Here is a 21,284-nt window from a genome sequence, read left to right on the forward strand (position 1 = left end):
AAGACACAGTACACGGTTTACTTTACTTATTTTATTTATATATCACACAACAAGCAGAAGCAGCGCCACTTCACCCCTTTATCTCTCATTACTCGTACACACGATCATTTTTCGGCTTGTAAAAAACAAAGTTTTTTAAAAATGTCATTTAAAATGATCGTGTGTGGGCTTCACAGCATTCGGGTTCTGAAAAACGACAAAAAAAAATTCGAACATGCTCTATTTTTTCACAACGTTTTAAACTATGTCGTTTTTCGGGTTGTAAAAAATGATCATGTGTGGGCTTTAACGACGTGAAAAACCTGCGCATGCTCAGAAGCAAGTTATGAGACGGGAGCGCTCGTTTTGGTAAAACTACCGTTCATAATGGAGTAAGCACATTCATCACGCTGTAACAGACAGAAAAGCGCGAATCGTCTTTTACAAACACAAAATCAGCAAAAGCAACCCCAAGGGTGGCGTCATCCACATGGAACTTCCCCTTTATAGTGCCACAGCGCTTTGCTAGAGCATTTTTTTTCCACTATCGTGTGTAGGCAACATCGTTTTAATGATGGAGGCTGAAAAACAATGTTTTTTACAAGCCGAAAAATTATCGTGTGTACGCGGCATTATACTGATCACATACCTGTGGGTTTAGCTGGGGGGGGGGGGGCAGCAGCTATTATATTACAGCTATTATATTACCTTAACATCATACTTAAGCCTCGTACACATGATACGATTGTTGACCAACCGAGCATCTGATTTTTGTCAAAAGGGCGTGTGCCAGGATCTTGTCTTGCATACTAACGTTACACAATTGTTGTGCCACAAACACAAACGTAGTGACATACTACGAGGAATTTCAGCTCTTGCGTACCACCCTTTTGGCCCCTTCTGCTAATTTTGTGTTTGGAGAGCATTGATTCCGAGCATGTGTGTTTGTACTTTCAACTTTTGTGTGACGGATTGTGTACTAACCATATGAAAATCAGATGTCAACCGTTGCCCGCCAATAATTTACTAGCCTGTCATCCAACATTTGTTGGCCGAAAGCCAACATTTATCAAAAGGAGTGTACTAACGGTAAGATTTTAGGACAACAGTCTGTCAACAGACAATCCCATGCCAACAATTGGATCATGTGTACAAGGCTTAAAGTGATACTAAAGGTTAGAATTTTTTTAAAATAACAAACATGTCATACTTACCTCCGCTGTGCTGCTCGTTTTGCACAGAGTGGCCCCCGATTCACATCTTCTGGGGTCCCTTGGCAACTGTCTCGGCTCCTCCCCATATCAGATAACCCCTCTGGGAAGCACTTTCCCAAGGGGGTTACCTTGCGAGCGTGCTCCCGAGTCCAGCATTTGCGTCCATAGACACTAATCCCGGACTCGGCCCCGCCCCCGGCACCCACGTCATTGTATTTGATTGACAGCAACGCGAGCCAATGGCCAAGACCGGGCCGAAATCTAGGGCGTTCTCAACACTGGACTTTCGAGGGCTCAGGTAAGTAAACCGGGGGGCCTGTAATCAGCAGATTTTTTCCACCTTAATGCATAGGATGCATTAAGGTGAAAAAACAGGAAGGTTTACACAACCCCTTTAAAGGGGTTGTAAAGACAAAAATATTTTCCTCTTAAATAAAAGTTTGACAGTAGCTGATAAAGAAAAAAGTAATGTTTTGCATTATAACTAGTTTGATACCTGTTGAAATTGCGCTGTTTTATTCACCTCCGTCACTCCTGAATCGTTATTCTCACGACTTCCTGGTTTGCGGTGCGCATTCATTCTTGCTACATCATGGCCTAATGGGAACTACAGTTCCCATTAGCCTTAGCCTCCATGCCTGTTAGGGATAAGAGAGCATCTTCACGCAGGGCTGTAGTCATAGGGAGGGGGTGAGCACATTCTGCTTTCCACCATGCAAAACGGCTCAGATGCTGGTGGAAAGTAAGAAGAGGAGTGACAGGAAATGGCATTTTCAAACCTGGATTACTGTATTTTGGAGGTCAAAAGGAAAGACGAGGTAAGTGATATTTAAATGCTCTAGCTTACAGCAATCAATTGATCTAATAAAAAACAAACCTTTAGTGTTCCTTTAATTTTACCAGTTTATTCAAACTGCAGTCGTCTTTGATATATTTGTAGATTGACGTCTCATGCTCTCATGCTGATGCCTATGGTTATTCTAAGCCATTTTAGCAATGATGATTATAGGTACTTTTAAATGTTACATTAGGGACACAGGATTGTATTAAGTCTTATGCCACGTACAGACGATCGGACATTCCGACAACAAAACCGTGGATATATTTCCGATGGATGTTGGCTCAAACTTGTCTTGCATACACACAGTCACACAAATGTTGTCGGAAATTCCGAACGTCAAGAACGCGGTGACGTACGACACGTACGACGGCACTACAAAAGAGAAGTGTTAGTAGAAGTTTGGTGAGAGACGATTTGCGCCTTTCAGCCTCGTGCTTTTCAGTCCGTTACAGCGCGACGAATGTGCTATCTTCATTACGAACCCCAGTTTTACCAGACCGAGCGCTTGCGTCTCGTACTTGATTCAGAGCATGCGTGTAATTTTGTGCATCGGAATTGTCCACACTCGACCGGAATCTCCAGAGAATGGATTTTGTTGTCGGAAAATTTGAGAACCAGCTCTCAAATTTTTGTTGTCGGAAATTTTGTCAGAAAATGACCGATGCGGCCTACACACAGTCGGAATTTCAGACCAAAGAATTTCCGAGCGTGTGTACACGGCATTAGACATGTGAGTAATACTGCTGTCTTTAGGATTGTTTCTCTTCAAGATATTTATCAAACTGTGGATATATTCCTTTGTTAACTTCTAACAAGACCTCACATCAGCGCTCCCTATTGACATATCCAGCAACAGCTTTGGAGGCTGTACCCAGACCCCGCTAGACTGAGAATTGTGTGGCTAGCCTGGAATGTGACCTACAGGCATTAGGGCTGTTTAACCTCTTAAGACCCGGACCTTTAGACAGCTAAAGGACCCGGCCAGTTTTAGCAATTCGGCACTGCGTCGCTTTAACTGACAATTGCGCGGTCGTGCAATGTGGCTCCCAAACAAAATTGGCATCCTTTTTTTCCAACAAATAGAGCTTTCTTTTGGTGGTATTTGATCACCTCTGCGGTTTTTATTTTTTGCGCTATAAACAAAAACAGAGCGACAATTTTGAAAAAAATTCTATATTTTTTACTTTTTGCTATAATAAATATCCCCCAAAAATATATAAAACAAATCATTTTTTCCCTCAGTTTAGGCCGATACGTATTCTTCTACCTATTTTTGGTAAAAAAAAACGCAATAAGCGTTTATCGGTTGGTTTGCGCAACATTTATAGCGTTTACAAAATAGGGGATAGTTTTATTGCATTTTTTGGGAGTTAACCACAAGGGGGCGCTGAAGGGGTTATGTATGACCTCATTTGTGTTTCTAACTGTAGGGGGGTGTGGCTGCAGGTGTGACATCATCGATTGTGTTTCCCTATAAAAGGGAACACACGATCGATCAAGGCGCCACAGTGAAGAACGGGGAAGCAACTCTCCCCATTCTTCAGCTCCGGGGACCGATCAGCGGCGATCGGGTCCGTGTGTCCCGCGGTCCCGGAGCTTCGGACCGGGTCACGGGTGCGCGCCCGCGACCTACGGCTGGGCACTTAAAGAGGTATGTACATGTGCCCAGCCGTGCCATTCTGCCGACGTAAATGTGCAGGAGGCGGTCCTTAAGTGGTTAAGCGGCGCTTTCCGTCCGCTAACAAGGCTCTTTTAACCCCTAAAAAAGGGTTAAAAACTCCAGTTTTGCAATGCTTTCAAATCGCTTTTCAGGCGCTTCGAAAGTGCTGCCCATTCATTCCAATTGGCAGGGCATTTAGGGAGCGTTAAATACAGCGCTCCCAACAGGGCCGGCGCTAGGCATAGGCAAGTCAGGCGGCTGCCTAGAGCGCCAGGATAGGGGGAGCGGCAAAATCCGGATCCCCAGCCACTCACTGGGGATTCGGATCATTAAAATATCTCCTGGACCGACATTTTTAAAAAAAACTTCCCCTTGGCGCCAGGCTGGGGGGGAGGTGCGCCTGTGAAGACATCACCTTCACAACGCTATTCCTAGCCTGCAGCGCCGTAGATGAGGGGAGAGAGCTGGGACAGCAGCTGAGATGGAAGCCCTGCATGTGTTGTCTGTGTACTGTGTACAGTCCATCAACCACCCAGCCCTCCGCTCTGTATATCCCCTCCCTCTCTGCCCTGATGTCCAGATGTCATGTGTCCAGCAACCCCCCCCCCCCCCCCCAAGGGCGCGCTCCGATGTGTATCCACTGTCCAGCAATCCTTCTGAGATGTGTTCAGGCAGCAGCTCAGCATGCCCCCCTCCCCCTCCCCGTTCTCCGTCTGACACTCTGACCTGTGTCCAGTACCAAGGCCTCTCTCCCTCTGCTGTAGTGTCTTGTGTCCTCCATGTCCAGCAGCTCTCCGTCCCCTCCAGTCCATGTCACTAGCACTGAGTAGTGCAAGCTCTCTGGGCTTGGGGACAGGTGCACTGATAGATGCAGCAGTTCACGTTGTCAGAAGTTTTCTGAGCTGCTGTGGTGAGTAAAAACGTGCTTTCTCTCTGAGCTAATGATATTGTATTAGACAATTACATGGAATTTTAAAATGAATGTGTGTATTAGTGTATGTATATTGACTGTTCCCCCCTTCCCCAGGGTGCATTAATTAACAGTGGTGAAGCAGCATTGATGGGCACATGTGAGATGGCATTTGATGGGCACATGTGAGATGGCATTTGATGGGCACATGTGAGACTGCATTGATGGGCGCTGGGTGAGGCTGTATTTAATGGGCACAGGTAAGATAGCATTTGATGGGCACAGGTGAGGCTACATTGATTGGCATTGGTGAAGCGGCATTGATGAGCACTGGTGAAGCTATATTTGATGTACACAGGTGAGATGGCATTTGATGGGCACAGGTGAGGCTGCATGGATTGGCACTGGTGAAGCAGCATTAATGGGCGCTGGGTGAGGCTGTATTTAATGGACACATATGAGGCTGCATTGATTGGCATTGGTGAAGCAGCATTGATGGGCACTGGTGAGGCTGTATTTGATGGGCACTGGTGAGGCTGTATTTGATGGGCACAGGGTGAGGCTGTATTTAATGGGCACAGTTAAGAGATGGCATTTAATGGGCACATATGAGGCTGAATTGATTGGCATTGGTGTAGCAGCATTGATGGGCACTGGTGAAGCAGCATTGATGGGCACACGTGAGGCTGTATTTGATGGGCACACGTGAGGCTGTATTTGATGGGCACTGGTGAGGCGACATTGATGGGCGCTGGGTGAGGCTGTATATAATGGGCACAGGTGAGATAGCATTTGATGGGTACATATGAGGCTGTATTTGATGGGCACTGGTGAAGCGACATTGATGGGCGCTGGGTGAGGCTGTATATAATGGGCACAGTTGAGAACAGGGCCGATGCTACCACTAGGCAAACTAGGGCACCCAGCCACTGGTGTTCCTACTCTCTTCCCTTTGCAGAAAGCAACTAAGTCTCGGCATCATCAGGCAGCCGCCGCTCCGTTCACAGATAGTGTCAGAGGTGCAGCGCCTGGCGGAGGGCTGTGTCTGTGTCCTGACTCCAGAATTAATGGAAGCAAACATTCATTGATGGGCTCTGTTGAGGCTGCATTTGATGGGCGCTTCATTAGAAAGGTGGGGTATACATGGGCAGGTCAAAGGGTGTGGGGTTAGGGGTGGAGCCAAGGGGGCGGCAAAATTAGGTTTCGCCTAGGGTGTCAAAAATCCTTGCACCAGCCCTGGCTCCCAACCCGCCCCAAAGATGCTGCTTGCAGGACTTTTTGTAATGTCCCACAAGAGCACTGCCCGAGTGTGAAAAGTCACACTGGAATGAATGGGACTCGTTTTTCAGGCGCCTAGCAGAGGCTATTTGCAGCGCTAAAGAGCATGAAAACCTCCCCAGTGTAAAAGGGGTCTAACTTGTGGGACTGTCTGGTTCGTGACCTTCGCTTATTGAACTCATTCTAGCACTTTCAGGACCTCTGTGTAATGCTTTAGTTATTTGACTTATTTAGTATATAAAGTCCTGCGGCCTGAACAATGACAGCATTTACAACGCTTGCATGAAACGTGCTTTTCGGCACTAGGCTTTCTTTGTGACACCTCACAAATCTAATGTACTGTGTCAGTGACAAAGATATTTCAGGTTCATAGCCACAGAAATCCATCAGTGTGGCTCAGTTTTTAAGACCCCACATATTGGGTAATGCAGTTTTGCACTAAGGCTCTAAAAAGTGTCTCACTTTAAAAAATTTCCCACCATCACTAGTAGGTGCGGTGACAGTAAGCTAAAGGAACTCAGTACTGACATCATTCATTAGAAGGAGTGTGGTGCATTCAGAATTCTTTATGCTGACTTTTTAGTCTACAAGAAGCACTGTTCTATTACAGCTTCTCCTTCTCCAATATACTGTGGATCATCGGTTCTGCTTCCACCGCCTGCCTACATTGACATTGTCAGCAATTTTTGCTACTAGCAGAAACTTCTTGGATTTCCCACAAGAAACTGACGTCTGCAATATAGCTTCTGGGGCCCCATAACTACAGGGTCATTCTCCTCTGACTCTTTTACAGCTCCACAACATGAGAATGTGTCACATACATCCAAAAACCTTCTGTCTGGGCGCAATTAATTAAAAAATCTAGCAAGTGTCTAATGCCTCGTACACACGACCATTTTCTCGGCAGGAAAAAAAACGTTTTTCTCGACGCGATTCCTCTCCAGCCTGACTTGCATATACACGTTCATGCAAAAAAAGTCCGACCAAAGCGCGGTGACGTACAACATGTGCGATGGGACCTTTAAAAGGGAAGTTCCTTTCAAATGGCACCATCCTTTGGGCTGCATACTTGATTCTAAGAATGCACGTTTTTTCCCCCTCGGAAAAGCACACACACAACCGTTTTTCGCGATGGGAAACACGACGAGAAAAAAAAGAGCCGGTTTCAATTTTTTTGCGGGCAGTTTTTTTTTTATAGAGAAGACTGCTAGGGAGCAAACGCACGACCAATATAAAAAATGGCAGTTTTCTCGCCGTGAAAACCGGTTGTGTGTACAAGGTATAAGAGTATTTTGGTGCATTCTACCACAGAACCTGTACCTCCACCTCTAAGCGAGCCCAAGGTTTCCAATCTCTGATTCCGATTTAGAGCCTTTACAGACTTCGAAAGAGCCTGTGTTTTAGCAAGTCCCTTATGACTTAACTTTACAAGAAATTATTGATCCTCTAATTGATGCAGTGCATTCTACTTTGCAACTAGGGGATCAGCCTGCTGTTCCAGGCATAGAGCTGTAGCAACAAAGACTATTCCCAGAGAAACCATGACCGTGCTATATACTGTAAAGTACTGATCAAAGTAAAATACCTATTATTAAATAATCTGTGTATAAACACAGGTATGATTGGACTGCAATCCACAGCATATTACTGTACATAGTTGGTTCTGTGCATCTTAGTGATGTGTGCAGGTAAGGGTCACTCCTTGACCAATCCCCCAGGTTGTGAAAGCAGGAAAGCCAAGTGAGACTAAAGAGCCTTATTTAGTGGCATACGTCTTGTAATAGAACTATGAGTGAAAATACAATGCTATTGTGTCTGTTATGGATAATTGCATGATAATATAATATGTGTTTCTTACCCAGGAAGAGGTGCTCATAGTTACACAGAAAATGTAAATCTTGCTTTACACATTAAACTGAATTGCCTTCACCTTTGTACATACAATATGTATACTCCACAAACTGAGTCCAAAATGTAAAACGCATACCATTAATGTAGCATGAAAAATTTTCCCTCCATAGGTTTTCAGATCTCCAAGAATCTTTAAATATTGTAACCGGATTTGAGCTGCAGATACAGGTTGCTAAAGTGAGTCAAAACACATAAGAAAGATAGTTACTATTCTATTTCCCACAGGAGGTTAGCTGAACTAGATTTCCATAATGAACAAAAAAAGAACCCACTTATCATTCCCTTCCCATGCCCCAATAATATCTTGCTTCTTCTTCCTTCATATCTTGCTTTCACTGTAATGCACTTTTCATACTACTTTATGCCACATTAAAAAATTTCTTATTTCTTGCTACAACATCAATATTCTTGTTACCAAGCTTTGCATTGAAATTACCGTTTTTTTTGCACCATGAGATGCACCTGACCATAAGACGCACCTAGGTTTTAGAGGAGGAAACCAAGAAAAAAATATTCTGACCCATACAGAAGCTTGGCAAAAAAAATTGTAGATTATTCAGTGGACAGTACGTTAGCCAGTGGTATTCCCATTATAAATAAAGATACACCAGTGTTTATGTGAGTATAATCTGATGAGCGAGTAAGTGGACCTTTAATGGCCATACAGTGTACATCTATAGCAGGATGTGTCCCATGTTCCTATGGATATATAGCACAGTATGCACACACCACTGTCATAATACCAGCAAAGATATTGAACTAGTAAGAAAAGGTGAGAAACAGTGAGTGTAGTTAGCTGTGTTTCGTTCCACCTATCAAAGCACCTAGCATAATCTCCATATAAATACTCCCATAATATATGGTACATACCACATGTTTCAACACACACGCTACTCTTTCATCTCACTGCACATTCCATTCATTATGACAGTTGGCCCTGCCTCCCTCTGCCCTATTGGCTCGCAGCAGCCCAGGAGAAAAAGGCATTCCTAGAAACGTCATGAGGATGGCTGCGTTTGGTGACAGTGTCACCCATGTTGGGTTAGCGGCGCCGTGATTGGAGGAGATGCGGAATTGCCTTTGGCGGCCGGCTCTGGTTAGCTGGAGTAAGAGAGGGCGGCCTGAGTAGGTGTTGTGTCCCGTGTGTGTGGACGGAGCGAGCGGCAGCGGCGACTTTTGCTCAATATTCGCTCCATAAGACGCAGAGGCACTTTTCCCCATTTTTTAGGTAGTCTTATGGAGCGAAAAATTTGATATGCTTTTCCATTTAAAGTAGGTATATATTAACAAGCAACTGATGACAATAGGTGACAAAGCTCAGAAGAAATACACCATTGTCAAAAAAACAATACTGTATGTAGTTCCCTTATTCTATCTCTAGGTAAACAGATAAATTCACAAAATTTGTATATCTGTACTGTCAAAGAATTTGTAATTTATGCCACCATTATGCCACCCTTTCAGGAAGCTAAAAAGCTTCATCCTAAAATCCACATCCTAAATTAGGGTATGTAATGAAAACAAAATGTAGTTAGCATGTCAAAAAAAAGGTGAATAAGGGACCAGGGAACTCAATAATCAAAGTTTTACCAGTACCCTTGCATTCATTACATCTGGTCTCCCACAGTACACAGAACATGGAAATGCAATAGTAAATATAAACTGCTAAATACCTTTTCTCATCAGCAGTAAGAGCAGTCTTGTGACTTCTATCAGTGTGTGGTTAAAGCTTGTAGGAGGAGTTTTCATTCTCCCCTGATTGTCCTATGAGGCTGCATTACCCCTGACCCTCTGTCTGGACACTGATTTTACTGTTGTGGGTTTAGTAACACTTTGAGCAGATTAAACTTCAGCTTTAGGATAACAGTTAAATAGTAGATATATACCCTTAAAGCGTAACAATACTCACCCCAGCTTCAGCGTTGTGGCTTCCGGGGGGTCGAAGGGCAGATAAGTCAGATTTGGCATTGCAGAATTTGTACAGTGAGCTGTGCGTGCACTGTACAAGGGCAAAAAGGCAGGTAAGTAGCTTTAATGCAGAAGAGACAAAGCATGTCTCTTCTGCAATAAAAATCCTGTATGTCTACCAATTTTAATACAAAAGCCTAAAGTTCCACTTTAAATAACTTTAGCCAAATAGTACCTGTAAAAGAAGACAGTTAAACTTGTCCTTTTAATGAAATCTTTGCTCTTTAGCAGAGTTGCAGTGCCCAAATGATCTTCATATCTCATACATAGGTTGGCATTTGTCCGCCACAGATGGAAGATTTCACGAAGAGGCACTGGACCAGAGAAGCACAGACTGTCTTCTTCTATAGATGCTGTTTGGATGATTTTTTTTTTCTTTTTTTTTTTTATCATTGACAGGGTTGGTTTAAACAGGATCACACATGCTTAATATGAATTCTCTTACATGACCAGGTTTCCTACAAAATGACCAGCATTATGGATATTTACCTTCTGTCTTGGTTCAAGAATACACTGGTTCCGCTTAATGTGAAAGCTGATGGCTTTCTTTATGTCTTTCCCTCTCATATTACGTAGTAATGTTGGAGAGAGAAAGTTGTCTATTCCCCAGTCTTTCCTACAGGGGGAAAAACAAGTTGTTAATGCTGTTAAAAATATACTGGAAATACCATTTCCAAACAAACATTACCAAACCGAAACTTTCCAACAGAAGTTAGCAATTACAAATGGGGGCTCCTGAAATTTTATTGGGCCATATAAATGTATTGCTGAGTTATAATCACGCACATAGGTTGGACTTGATGGACTTGTGTCTTTTTTCAACCTCATCTACTATGTAACTATGTAAGGGTTAATACAGTAGGTGGAAAAGCATTCTGTTTCCTCAAATTTGACCCAGGGCTGTAAGAAAGCTAAATAATCTGGACCTTATATAGCCACTATCTTACTAGCTGTTTGACTATTTTTCAAATGAGGCTAAAAAGATACAAGCAATGGGCTGCATCTATCTAAATGTCAGACATAAGAACTGTCAATACTAATAGCGATGAACCAAGTTCAAACCTATAACGAAAAAGAACTGTGAGAGAATGATTGCTTTAATGCATGAATTCTCAGTGTCGACACTTGTTGAAAGCAAATTAATGTGTTTATAAAACTAACACAACAGAAAGCTTGAAGTTCTTGGGTCTCGGTTCTTGCATGTAATTTACCTTTTGAAGAAATGTATTGATATTCCTAACAGAAACATGGAAGTTGCCATGGGTGACCTCTAGGAATCAGGAATTTGATTTTGTCTAAATAGATTTTTCTGTGAAATTACCAATTTTGCTGTTAGCAGAATATTGCCACAACAGAAATTCAAATTTCTGACCTGCCAGGGTGCAAACTTGGATAAGGGTTTGGTATGGATTTTGGGGGGGGTGCCCATGTTGTTTTTTAAATGTTGGTGTGGGGTTCCCCTTCTATACGAGACCCTATTGATTGGGGGGACCCCCATGCCATTTTTTTAAACATTTTTGTATTGCCGGCAATTAAAATTTCATTTTTTTTCTTTATACATGTCAGTTTTTCTGCAGTAGGTTCTATACATGGTACAGATGTGCCACTTTATAGGCAGACTAAGGGGATGTCCCAGGCGCTATATTTAATAACAATAATTAATTCTTTAAAAGGAATTTTTTATTGTTTCACTTTAAGTATCATTAAAATCACTGTAAAGACAGAAATATAGGATGTGTCTTTGGTGACTCAGATTTTCATCCTAGCTTCATTAGCTAGTAAGTGTTTGTTCTGGGCAAGCAATAAGCAAGTGAAGTCAAAAAAGTCTAAATTCCCACCCTGTATACTTGTTTCAGGTCACTGGCTCACTAGCTAGCCAAGGCAGGATGCAAATAATGGACTGGAATCTGTACCTTTAAAAATAAGTCAGCAACGGAGGTCACAATACTTACATAATTACATAGTTACATAGTAGACACAAAAAAAAAAGACACAAGTCCATCAAGTCCAACATATGTGTGATTTTATGAATTTTCTCTGTTTTTTTCTCTCTTAAAGCACCGCTTAAAATAACGATCCTTTAATAATGTAACGTTTCTGTATACAATCACAGAAAAATGATGATGTGCTAAGATGTAGCGATGAATACTTACTCAATGTACTTGAATGATATCTTTTGTGGCTGTCCACAAGTGTGAATACGCTCTTGTATATGTAAGGCAGCCAGGCGTAGAGCAACACTGCATTTCATCTCCATCGCAAATCTTTCTTGAAGCACATCACTGCAGCTCTTCAGAGACAGAACAGTATTAGAACAAATCATAAACAAAATAACCCTTAAATCACAGCTTAAAAGCAAAACTGTTAGCCTTTTTTAAACCTGAAAGGTTTTGCCTAATGCCTTGTACACACGACCGGTTTTCACAACGAGAAAACTGCCCCCTAGCAGTTTTCTCGCCAAAAAAACTGCCCGGAATTTTTTTTAAGCCAGCTCTCTTTTTTCTTGTCGTGTTTCCCATCAGTTTTTTTTTTCGTCACGAAAAACGGTCGTGTATGTGTGCTTTTTCGAGGGGGAAAAAAAACGCGCAAGCTCAGAATCAAGTATGCAGTTAAAAAGCAGGCCAAAGGGTTGGCGCCTTTTGAAAGGAACTTCCCCTTTATAGTGCCGTCGTATGTGTTGTACGTCACCGTGCTTTGGTCTGAGTTTTTTTTGCATGAACTTGTGTATGCAAGTCAGGCTGGAGAGAAATCACGTTGGGAAAAACTTCGTTTTTTTTCCTGACGAGAAAAATGGTTGTGTGTACAAGGCATAAGAACAAGTAGTGCTGAATGCCTCCTGTTACCTTTATTAGCCAGAAAATCCTCCAGAGTGCACCACTCTGAAACGAGTTTTAATATGTAACTAAGGATTTTATTTCCCTGGCACAAAAGTCCTACTAACCAGCTATGCCCCAGTCCAGTGGGAAAAACTTTATTGACCATTTTATTGACTTGGTAAAAAATGAAGCTATTTCCAATACAGCAAATAGAGGAGGGTTTTCAGGGTTATTAGAGTAATATAAGACATTCTGTAGTGTCTGCTCATAGGCAAAGCTTTTTTGGATAGAGCAAGTGAGGGTTATAATTCTTGTCAGAATTGTATCTTTTTCGCCATCTGTGTTCTATTGGGAAGACTTCCCTTCACTTCTGTCCCCTAGCCAAACAGTAAGTGAGAGGAAATCCCTGCAAATTAAGTGAAACCCTTGGGGACCCCAGGTCACCAGAATTAGTATCCCCATCAGAAGATTTTCCCCTCTATTACTTTTCTGGTGACAACTGAAAATGTAGGATTTTGTTTAACTTTCACTTTCAATGATAATGGTAAACAGAACAAATGGAGAGCGTGACTCTTCCTAATGGGGGCACAGACAGCAATAATACCTGACAAGTATAGTAAATGGATTACGCTACCCTGGTGGTTGACCTGCATCCACCTAATCCTGTGCAATAATTACAATTATTAACCCCTATATATATCACCCCTAAATGACAATCCACCAAACATATATCGTATTTATCGCCCTTTAGCGCGCACCGGCGTATAGTGCGCACCCCAAACCTAGAAGGGAATCCTAAGGAAAAAAATAAATACTGACAGGTTACAGTTACTTACAGTTGCCCGGCGTCCATCGGCGGCCTTGTCTGGTCCGGCGTCCGTGACAGAGACAGAGGTGACAGAGACCTCTTCCTCAGATCCCAGCAGTCACTGCTGGGATCTGAGGAAGAGGTCTCTGTCACCTCGAAACGCGTAAGCCAGCAGCAACGCACCTCGCCACCCCCCCTACAGTCTGGAGTGTGGTTTGAGGGGTACTTCAATATCGTTTGACAAGCCTTTTATCATTCTTTGTTTGTGAGTAGTTTTCATTATTTTATTATTCCATTAAAATTTGCCAAACGGTAGTACACGAGGCTGGTGCGCCTTTCTTTCACCCTTTTTGTCTTCTATCAGGATTTCCCCATCCATGAAGGGCAGCAAGGCCTCTGTCACTATGGCTTTTTGGACATTTAAGGAGAACTGTATGTAGACATCTGACTAATTATCAAGGATCCCACTTGTGCGCAGGAGTTTGTGTTTTTTGTCAGTATTCCATACACTACATAACTGGTGGTAGAGCTGAGATGATAAATTCAGACTGTAACTTGTGTAACCAACTTTGGACTGTACTTTTACTTATTAGGACCCCATCATACCTGGCCATTCTATTGTGGTGTGTTAAAGCATATTAAACAAAAAAAACTGTTCCTGCATTTTATTTTATTGCAGTGCTCCACAAGTACCACATTGTAATGTACTGTTGGCACCTAGTGTATTTGTGCTTTGAATTACCGTAATTATCGGGGTATTGCGCGCTCCGGCGTATAGCGCGCACCCCTAATGTTGACCCTAAATTCCTGTAAAAAAACATTTTATTACATTTTACTACTTACAGTTTTGGTGTCTTGCCCGGCGTCCATCGGCGGCCTCGTCCGGTCCGGCATCCGTCTGCGGCCTCGGTGGTGTCCTCCCGGCTCCGTGTCGAATCCCTGCTTCCTGCGCTCAGTTTGAACGCCTCCGCCGACATATACCAAGCGCAGTACACTCGGGTAAATTCGGCCACGCTCGGCTTCTCACGCATAAACGTCACAGAGCTTGACTACGCCAAGCCTGGCCGAATGTACCCGAGTGTACTGCACTCGGTATATGTCGACGGGTATCGGCGTATATCGCGCACCCACGATTTCCCCCTTATTTTAAGGGGAAAAAAGTGCACGGTATACGCTGATAAATATGGTACCATTCTAAATAAATGGCATTGCATCACATTGGAGAGCCATTTGGTTCCATACGTACGCCAAGTAATGTGCAGTAAGATGCTAGTTTTACCACTCTTTAATGCAACACATACAGTAAGTGTAAAGCCAATCTAAAAGTTTCAAAATTTGGCAGGTTCACCTCATAGCTGGTCAGTGCCATGCAGCTTGCTGTCTCATCTCATTTAGCCTCAGTTCACACTGTGAATCAAGCATATATCGCACAGAAACCGAACCGTTCAATTCATATGTGATTCAGTCGTACATGCACCAATTTTGGAACCGGATTGCAACCTGAGCCCCTTCTCTCTCCAGCAATGTCCACGATCCCCTCAACCATCCAGGACACTCCTCCTAAATGGCTGAGACAGAGCAGCGGCGCCATTGGCTCCCACGGCTGTCATTCAGCCACTCAGAGGAGAGAGGGGGCGAGGCCAGGTCGGGGCTCTGTGTCTGAATGGATACACAGAGCTCTGACTCGGCTTGGGTGCCCCCTGTAGCAAGCTGCTGGCTTAGGGGCACTCAAAAGAGGGAGGGGCTAGGAGCAGCGAAGAGGGACCCAAGAAGAGGAGGATTCAGGCTTCTCTGTGCAAAACCAACTGCATAGAGGAGGTAAGTATAACATGCTTGTTATTTAAAAAAACAAAACAAAAAACAAGCTTTTACAATCACTTTAAGGCTGCATTCACACCTAGGCGACAAGTAACGCCGCGTACGCTGCGTATTTTGCCGCGATTCGTTTAACTTTTTTTTTTTTTTTAACAAATCCTTTCCATTGCTGTCTATGGCCGAACGCCAATGCCGCCTGAAAAAAAGGGTCCGGGACTTGTTTTCAGGCGGCAGGCGTACGACGTTCGGCGTTAGATGTGAACCATCTCATAGACAGCAATGGAAATTCGCCCCTCCAGCGTATCGAGCGTCGGGCGTTTTGTCACCAAGGTGTGAATGGAGCCTGCCCCGTACACACGAGAGGATCGATCCGCTGAAATTGATCTGCGGATCGGTTTCAGCGGATAGATCCGCTGGTGTGTACGATCCAGCGGATATTTATCCGCGGATATATTTCGGGCCGACCGATTTCCAGCGGATAAAAATTTCTTAGCATGCTAAGAAATCTATCCGCTGGAATCGGCTCCAGCGGATCGATCCGGTGGTCTGTACAGACTCACCGGATCGATCCGTCCGAACCCATCCCTCGCATGCGTCTTAATGATTCGACGCATGCGTGGATATCCTTATATGACAGCGTCGCGCACGTCGCCGCGTCATCATCGCGGCGACGGAGCGACACGTCACCGCGGATGGAATTCCGCGGGGATTTTGATCTCCTGGTTAGTACAACCAGGAGATCAAAATCCGCCAGAGGATTTATCCGCGGATACGGTCCGGAGGACCGTTTCCGCGGTTAAACCTTCTCGTGTGTACCCGGCATAAGACTATGGGGTCAAAAACACCTATTTCTGCCTCAAAAGTAATTCATGCAGCTTTTGGAGCATCAGGCGTTGAACTATAGGCGCCTCAGCGCTCATTTCTGTACAGCCACTAATTAACTACATACTGTAGGATTTTGTTTGTTGATAGTTTTGTAGCATTGAGCTTCAAGCTACAAAAATGGGGCCTTAGAGTGTCATACTGTAGACTTTAGATACACTTTTAGGGTATCCCTATATTTCCATATTGTTGCATACAATGCTCAAATATACTACATTGTTTGTGAAACTTTATAATTTTTCCTTAAAGTGATTGTAAGCCTTCAGTTTTTAAAAAAAAATAACAAATATATCATACTTACCTCCACTGTGCAGTTTGTTTTGCACATAGTGACTCTGAAACTCGTCTTCTGGTGTTACCTTGCGGTCACGCTCCTAAGTCTATTATTTTCGTCCATAGACACTGAATGCTGGACTCGGCCCCGCCCCCGGCGCCCGCATCATTGGATTTGATTGACAGCAGCAGGAGCCAATGGCTGCGCTGCTATCAATCTGTTCAATTTAAGAGCTGAGAACCCCGAGGCAGAGAGGAAGAGCGCGTCCCCGCCTTGGGAATTACAGGGCTCAGGGGGGCGATCACTGTCAGAAGTTCTTTTACCTTAATGCATAGGATGTATTAAGGTGACCACCAGGGTTTACAACCCCTTTAAAAGTATATTGTTTTTGTTTGGAATGGTTTCCCTTGATATTCAAAATAATAACCTGCATGTTCGTATTTTTTAAAATAGCATGTTTACCTGTAAGTAAAGGTATTCAAAGGCAACTGGATCCTCCTGCAGAAGCTCAAGGGGATCTTTGGGTACAAAACAAACTCTGAAAAGACACCTATAGTCGTGGGACTCTCTCTTCTGTACTACCTGCAATGCAAAAATATGCCTGCAGTAGTCTGCAACAGGACACAGTCTTATAAACCAATATTTAAATATTTACAAATATCATCAAATCACAAAATATGCAAAATACAGTACAGTATACAGTACTAATGGGCTTTTTTTTTTTACTACACACAGATTGTAACGGAATGACCCGTGACACCCAGAGACTTTTGAAGGATGGGGGGTACTCCTGTGCCAGCGTCACTAATGACTCTTGGGTCTAGGGTCACCCTGTGCCCCTTTTGGGCATAGGGTGACTGAGAAATATTAATTATAAATTACATGAGATGGGACATTACTGTTAATTAATGTATTGCAGGAGATCTGGACATATTACAGGTGATTTCATTCTGACCCCCAACCGGACAATAAGAGTGTCTCCTTCAATGCTAATACTGTTTTGTGTGAAAAGTCTATTGATGATAGAGGTGTTGTAAGTTAGCAGTCTAAAGGTCAGGTGTCTCCTTTCAGGGGTAGGGAATTAGCATGTCAATTATGTTTAGTAAAGGAATGTGTATTATGAAGTAGGTGAGAACAGCTTGGCGGAGCCATGCTGTCTGGATAATGTTTAGTAATTAGCCCATCTGAAGGTGTATTGAAGCCCCATTGTGTGATGCTGGGGGTGGAGAGTTTCATTGTCAACATGCCTGTAACTGCATAAAAAGCTAAGATACCATTAAAAGTTCATACATTTTGAAACCAGTACCAGAGCTGTGTGAGTCTCGGTTATTCTGGGGAATAGAATGGATCGTGTCTGTTGGATGGTTGGACTGTCAGATAAGCTGTCGTGGTTGAGGGAATGGGAATATATTGTAAACGGTGGTGACCGTTACAGTGGTGTCACAGCAGTGAGATTGTTCCATCGTCAGAAGAACAGCTACAAGGACACAGGACAATGGAGACACAGTATGAACAGCTGAAGCTCTCTTCCCTCATCGACTTACTGGAGAGCCGGGGCAGACCGGCCAGCAACCATAAGAAAAGGGACATTATTGCAGAACTTGTCAAAATGGATAGAGCTGAAAGGCCCGGCGTAACAGACAAGACACCTGAGGAAGAATGTTTTGATCCGGCTGTTAGACGAGGACTGGCACTGTATGGTCCTAACCCTCCACCGGAGATCATAGACCTGGTTATAGCAGCTGTGGATGCCACTTGGCTACATTAAAGAGGTGCTGCAGAAGTCACAGCAGCACCCACTGAAGAGAGAGGAGAGGTACAGATTCCAGTCTCCGTGGAAGAGGAATTCAGAAGGAGGTTAGAAGAGATGCGAACACAGCACAAAGGACCAGTATCAGAGGAGGCCCTGCTGGGATGGTTGGATGTGATTCGTTGCCAACTCTGGAAGCGCTAGCTTTTGAGCAGCAACACCAGGGGAAGGTTCTCCCCTCCATCCATGTAAGGTACTGGCCGCAGTATGACACACGAATGCCGTTGTTGGGGGAACAACCGAAGCAGGAGTGGACAGCAGAGTTAAGCAGAGATGCGGTTGGACGAGCGCTACAGAGCCCTCCGGTGGTATGTAGCCCAAGAGTGCCCGTGGTCAGCGGATGACAGCCCCACGGAAGGCTTTGACTATGATGGTCTGGGACTATTGTATTAGAGGATGTCCAGTGATCCTGACTTCGGGGATGACCGGGAGTGGCGCTTGGAGGACATAATGGAGCACAGAGAGGAAAAATTGAATGTCTCGGAAGGGCACTGGGTACAGGAAGATTTGAAGTTTCTGGCCATTCAGGAATGGGAGCTGGAGATCGCCTACAGACAGCTGCTAGACTCTGTTCAGCAGCAGGGTGGGGCTCCCGTTGCCTGGGACTATGAGGAAATTTTAGATGACAACTCTGAAATCCTGGCTGATGAATCGGCAGTGGAAAATCTGGAGATTGCCATCCCTAAAGCCGAAGACAGGAGTTCTAGGGGGCTAGGGCAGTTGGCTCATCTCCCCAGCCACAGATTACAGAACGTATGGACTTAATGGACCGTTCAGAGGATGTTACGGTTTATGCCTCCCCAGCAGAAGAGCTGGCAACAGAGCAGAGTGACACAAGCCTCTGCTCTCAACTAACGGAAGAGGGAGTTCCTGGGGTAGTGGATGGGACTGTGGTCTCCACTCACAGCAACCCAGCAGAAGATCTGGCAACAGAGCAGAGTGCCACAAGCCTCTGCTCTCAACTAACGGAAGAGGGAGTTCCTGGGGTAGTGGATGGGACTTCAGTCTTCACTGACACAACCCCAGAAAATGGTGCGGCACTGAGACAGGAGGATGTCAGCTTTGCAAGCACCGGGGAATTTTCACCTACCACCAGTGGATGGGACTTCAGTCTCCACTGGTATACCCCAGGGATGTGGGCCAGTTGGCCCAGATCCTCAACAGCATGATGGACTGAGCCCAGTCACCCTGTCTTCTCTCCAGCGGCTGAAAGGACTCCAGGGAGAAGGGCCAGTCCAGGCATCTCCCCAGCGGCAGGCATGTTCTCTAAAAGAGGCAGAGGTTGGCTGGGTGAGTAATGCTCTGTTTGGAGCAATTTATTTGGGGTACGGTATGGATACCAGCATTGGAGGACTGGAACTACTGACTAACTTCGGAGTCAACCCGTTTGGGGTTCCCTCCTGTGTCAGTCTCCCACCAAAAGGGGAGAGATGTAACGGAATGACCCGTGACACCCAGAGACTTTTGAAGGATGGGGGGTACTCCTGTGCCAGCGTTACTAATGACTCTTGGGTCTAGGGGCACAGGGTGACTGAGAAATATTAATGATAAATTACATGAGATGGGACATTACTGTTAATTCATGTATTGCAGGAGATCTGGACATATTACAGGTGATTTCATTCTGACCCCCAACCGGTCAATAAGAGTGTCTCCTTCAATGCTAATACTGTTTTGTGTGAAAAGTCTATTGATGATAGAGGTGTTGTGAGTTAGCAGTCTAAAGGTCAGATGTCTCCTTTCAGGGGTAGGGAATTAGCATGTCAATTATGTTTAGTAAAGGAATGTGTATTATGAAGTAGGCGGGGCCATGCTGTCTGGATAATGTTTAGTAATTAGCCCATCTGAAGGTGTATTGAAGCCCCATTGTGTGATGCTGGGGTGGAGAGTTTCATTGTCACTGTAACATGCCTGTAACTGCATATAAAGCTAAGATACCATTAAAAGTTCATACATTTTGAAACCAGTACCAGAGCTATGCGAGTCTCGGTTATTCTGGGGAATGGAATGGATCGTGTCTGTTGGATGGTTGGAGTGTCAGATAAGCTGTCGTGGTTGATGGAATGGGAATATCGTAAACGGTGGTGACCTTTACACAGATATTATTATTATAATTATTGCCAGCAGGGGGCACTATTTTAAACGAAAAAACTTGATATGCTGAAATACAACACCCTTATTTTTATGTATCTTATGTAGCCATGCCCCTGTAGGGGTTTCTGAATGTAGTTGTTTACCTGTCCTCTGCCAGCCAGACATCCATCTCTGTCACTTAGAGAACAGTCCATAAGCTTTTTTATTTTTTTTTATTTGAGGTGATTAAACTTGTATGGGAAATGGGGAATTATGGGATGCCCAGGAAAATTCAGTGCAAACTTGCTTGGGAGTTCTATATACACTCCACTATATACTATCAAATTTTCTCTCCAGCACAAACACTTGCTGAACACTGTTCTTCCTCCAGCACTTCACTTGCTGCAGACTGTTACTCCACCAGAACTTCCCTTGCTGCAGACTGTTACTCCTCCAGACTAGCTAGCACCGTAGAGGGTTGCCACATCATCCCTTTAATCCAGGACACATATGAATTACACAGGTCCTGAGGCTGATTTAATGCAGATAAGGCACCAAGTGAGTTTAATTACCACATTAATCAGCCACAGAACCTGTGTAATTAATGTGTGTCCTGGATTAAAGGGATGATGTGGCAACTTGCCTTTTTTTAAGTCTGTCCCTAAAATGTCCCTTACCGAAATCCTTTTGGTCTAAAAATCACAAGATTATAGCTGCCCCGCCTCTCCAGTACCTTGTCAGTGTGTGTATGTACAGTATGCTGTGTTTGTTTGTGTGTGTACTGTGTGTCTGTATGTGTATTGTGTGTGTGTGTGTGTGTGTATACTGAGTGGGTATACTGTGTGTGTATATTATGTGTCTATGTGTGTATACTGTGTATACTGTATGTGTGTGTGTGTATACAGTACTGTGTGGACCCATAATCTCCTATTGGCCAGGGGCCCCATAATCTCCTATTGCCCGAGGGCCCCATGAGTTGTCAGTCCGCCCCTGTAACCCGTAATGCAGTCTGACTTCAGCAGCGATTTGACAGACATCTGTGCGG

At 44.1% G+C, this 21,284-nt stretch overlaps 1 protein-coding gene across 1 annotated transcript in view; it reads right to left on the reverse strand.

Moving 5' to 3' along the window:
* Nucleotides 1–21,284, reverse strand: part of FRMPD1 (FERM and PDZ domain containing 1) — a 66,863-nt gene that overhangs the window by 20,575 nt on the left and 25,004 nt on the right. Inside the window, exons 8-11 of the mRNA XM_040361467.1 lie at nt 16,819–16,938; nt 11,915–12,051; nt 10,251–10,377; nt 7,870–7,965 (exon numbers count right to left, since the gene is read on the reverse strand). Coding sequence (XP_040217401.1) covers nt 7,870–7,965; nt 10,251–10,377; nt 11,915–12,051; nt 16,819–16,938 — 480 coding nt within the window. The remainder of the gene's footprint in view (nt 1–7,869; nt 7,966–10,250; nt 10,378–11,914; nt 12,052–16,818; nt 16,939–21,284) is intronic.

Source organism: Rana temporaria, chromosome 1, assembly GCF_905171775.1.
Source record: "Rana temporaria chromosome 1, aRanTem1.1, whole genome shotgun sequence".
Classification (NCBI taxonomy): domain Eukaryota; kingdom Metazoa; phylum Chordata; class Amphibia; order Anura; family Ranidae; genus Rana; species Rana temporaria.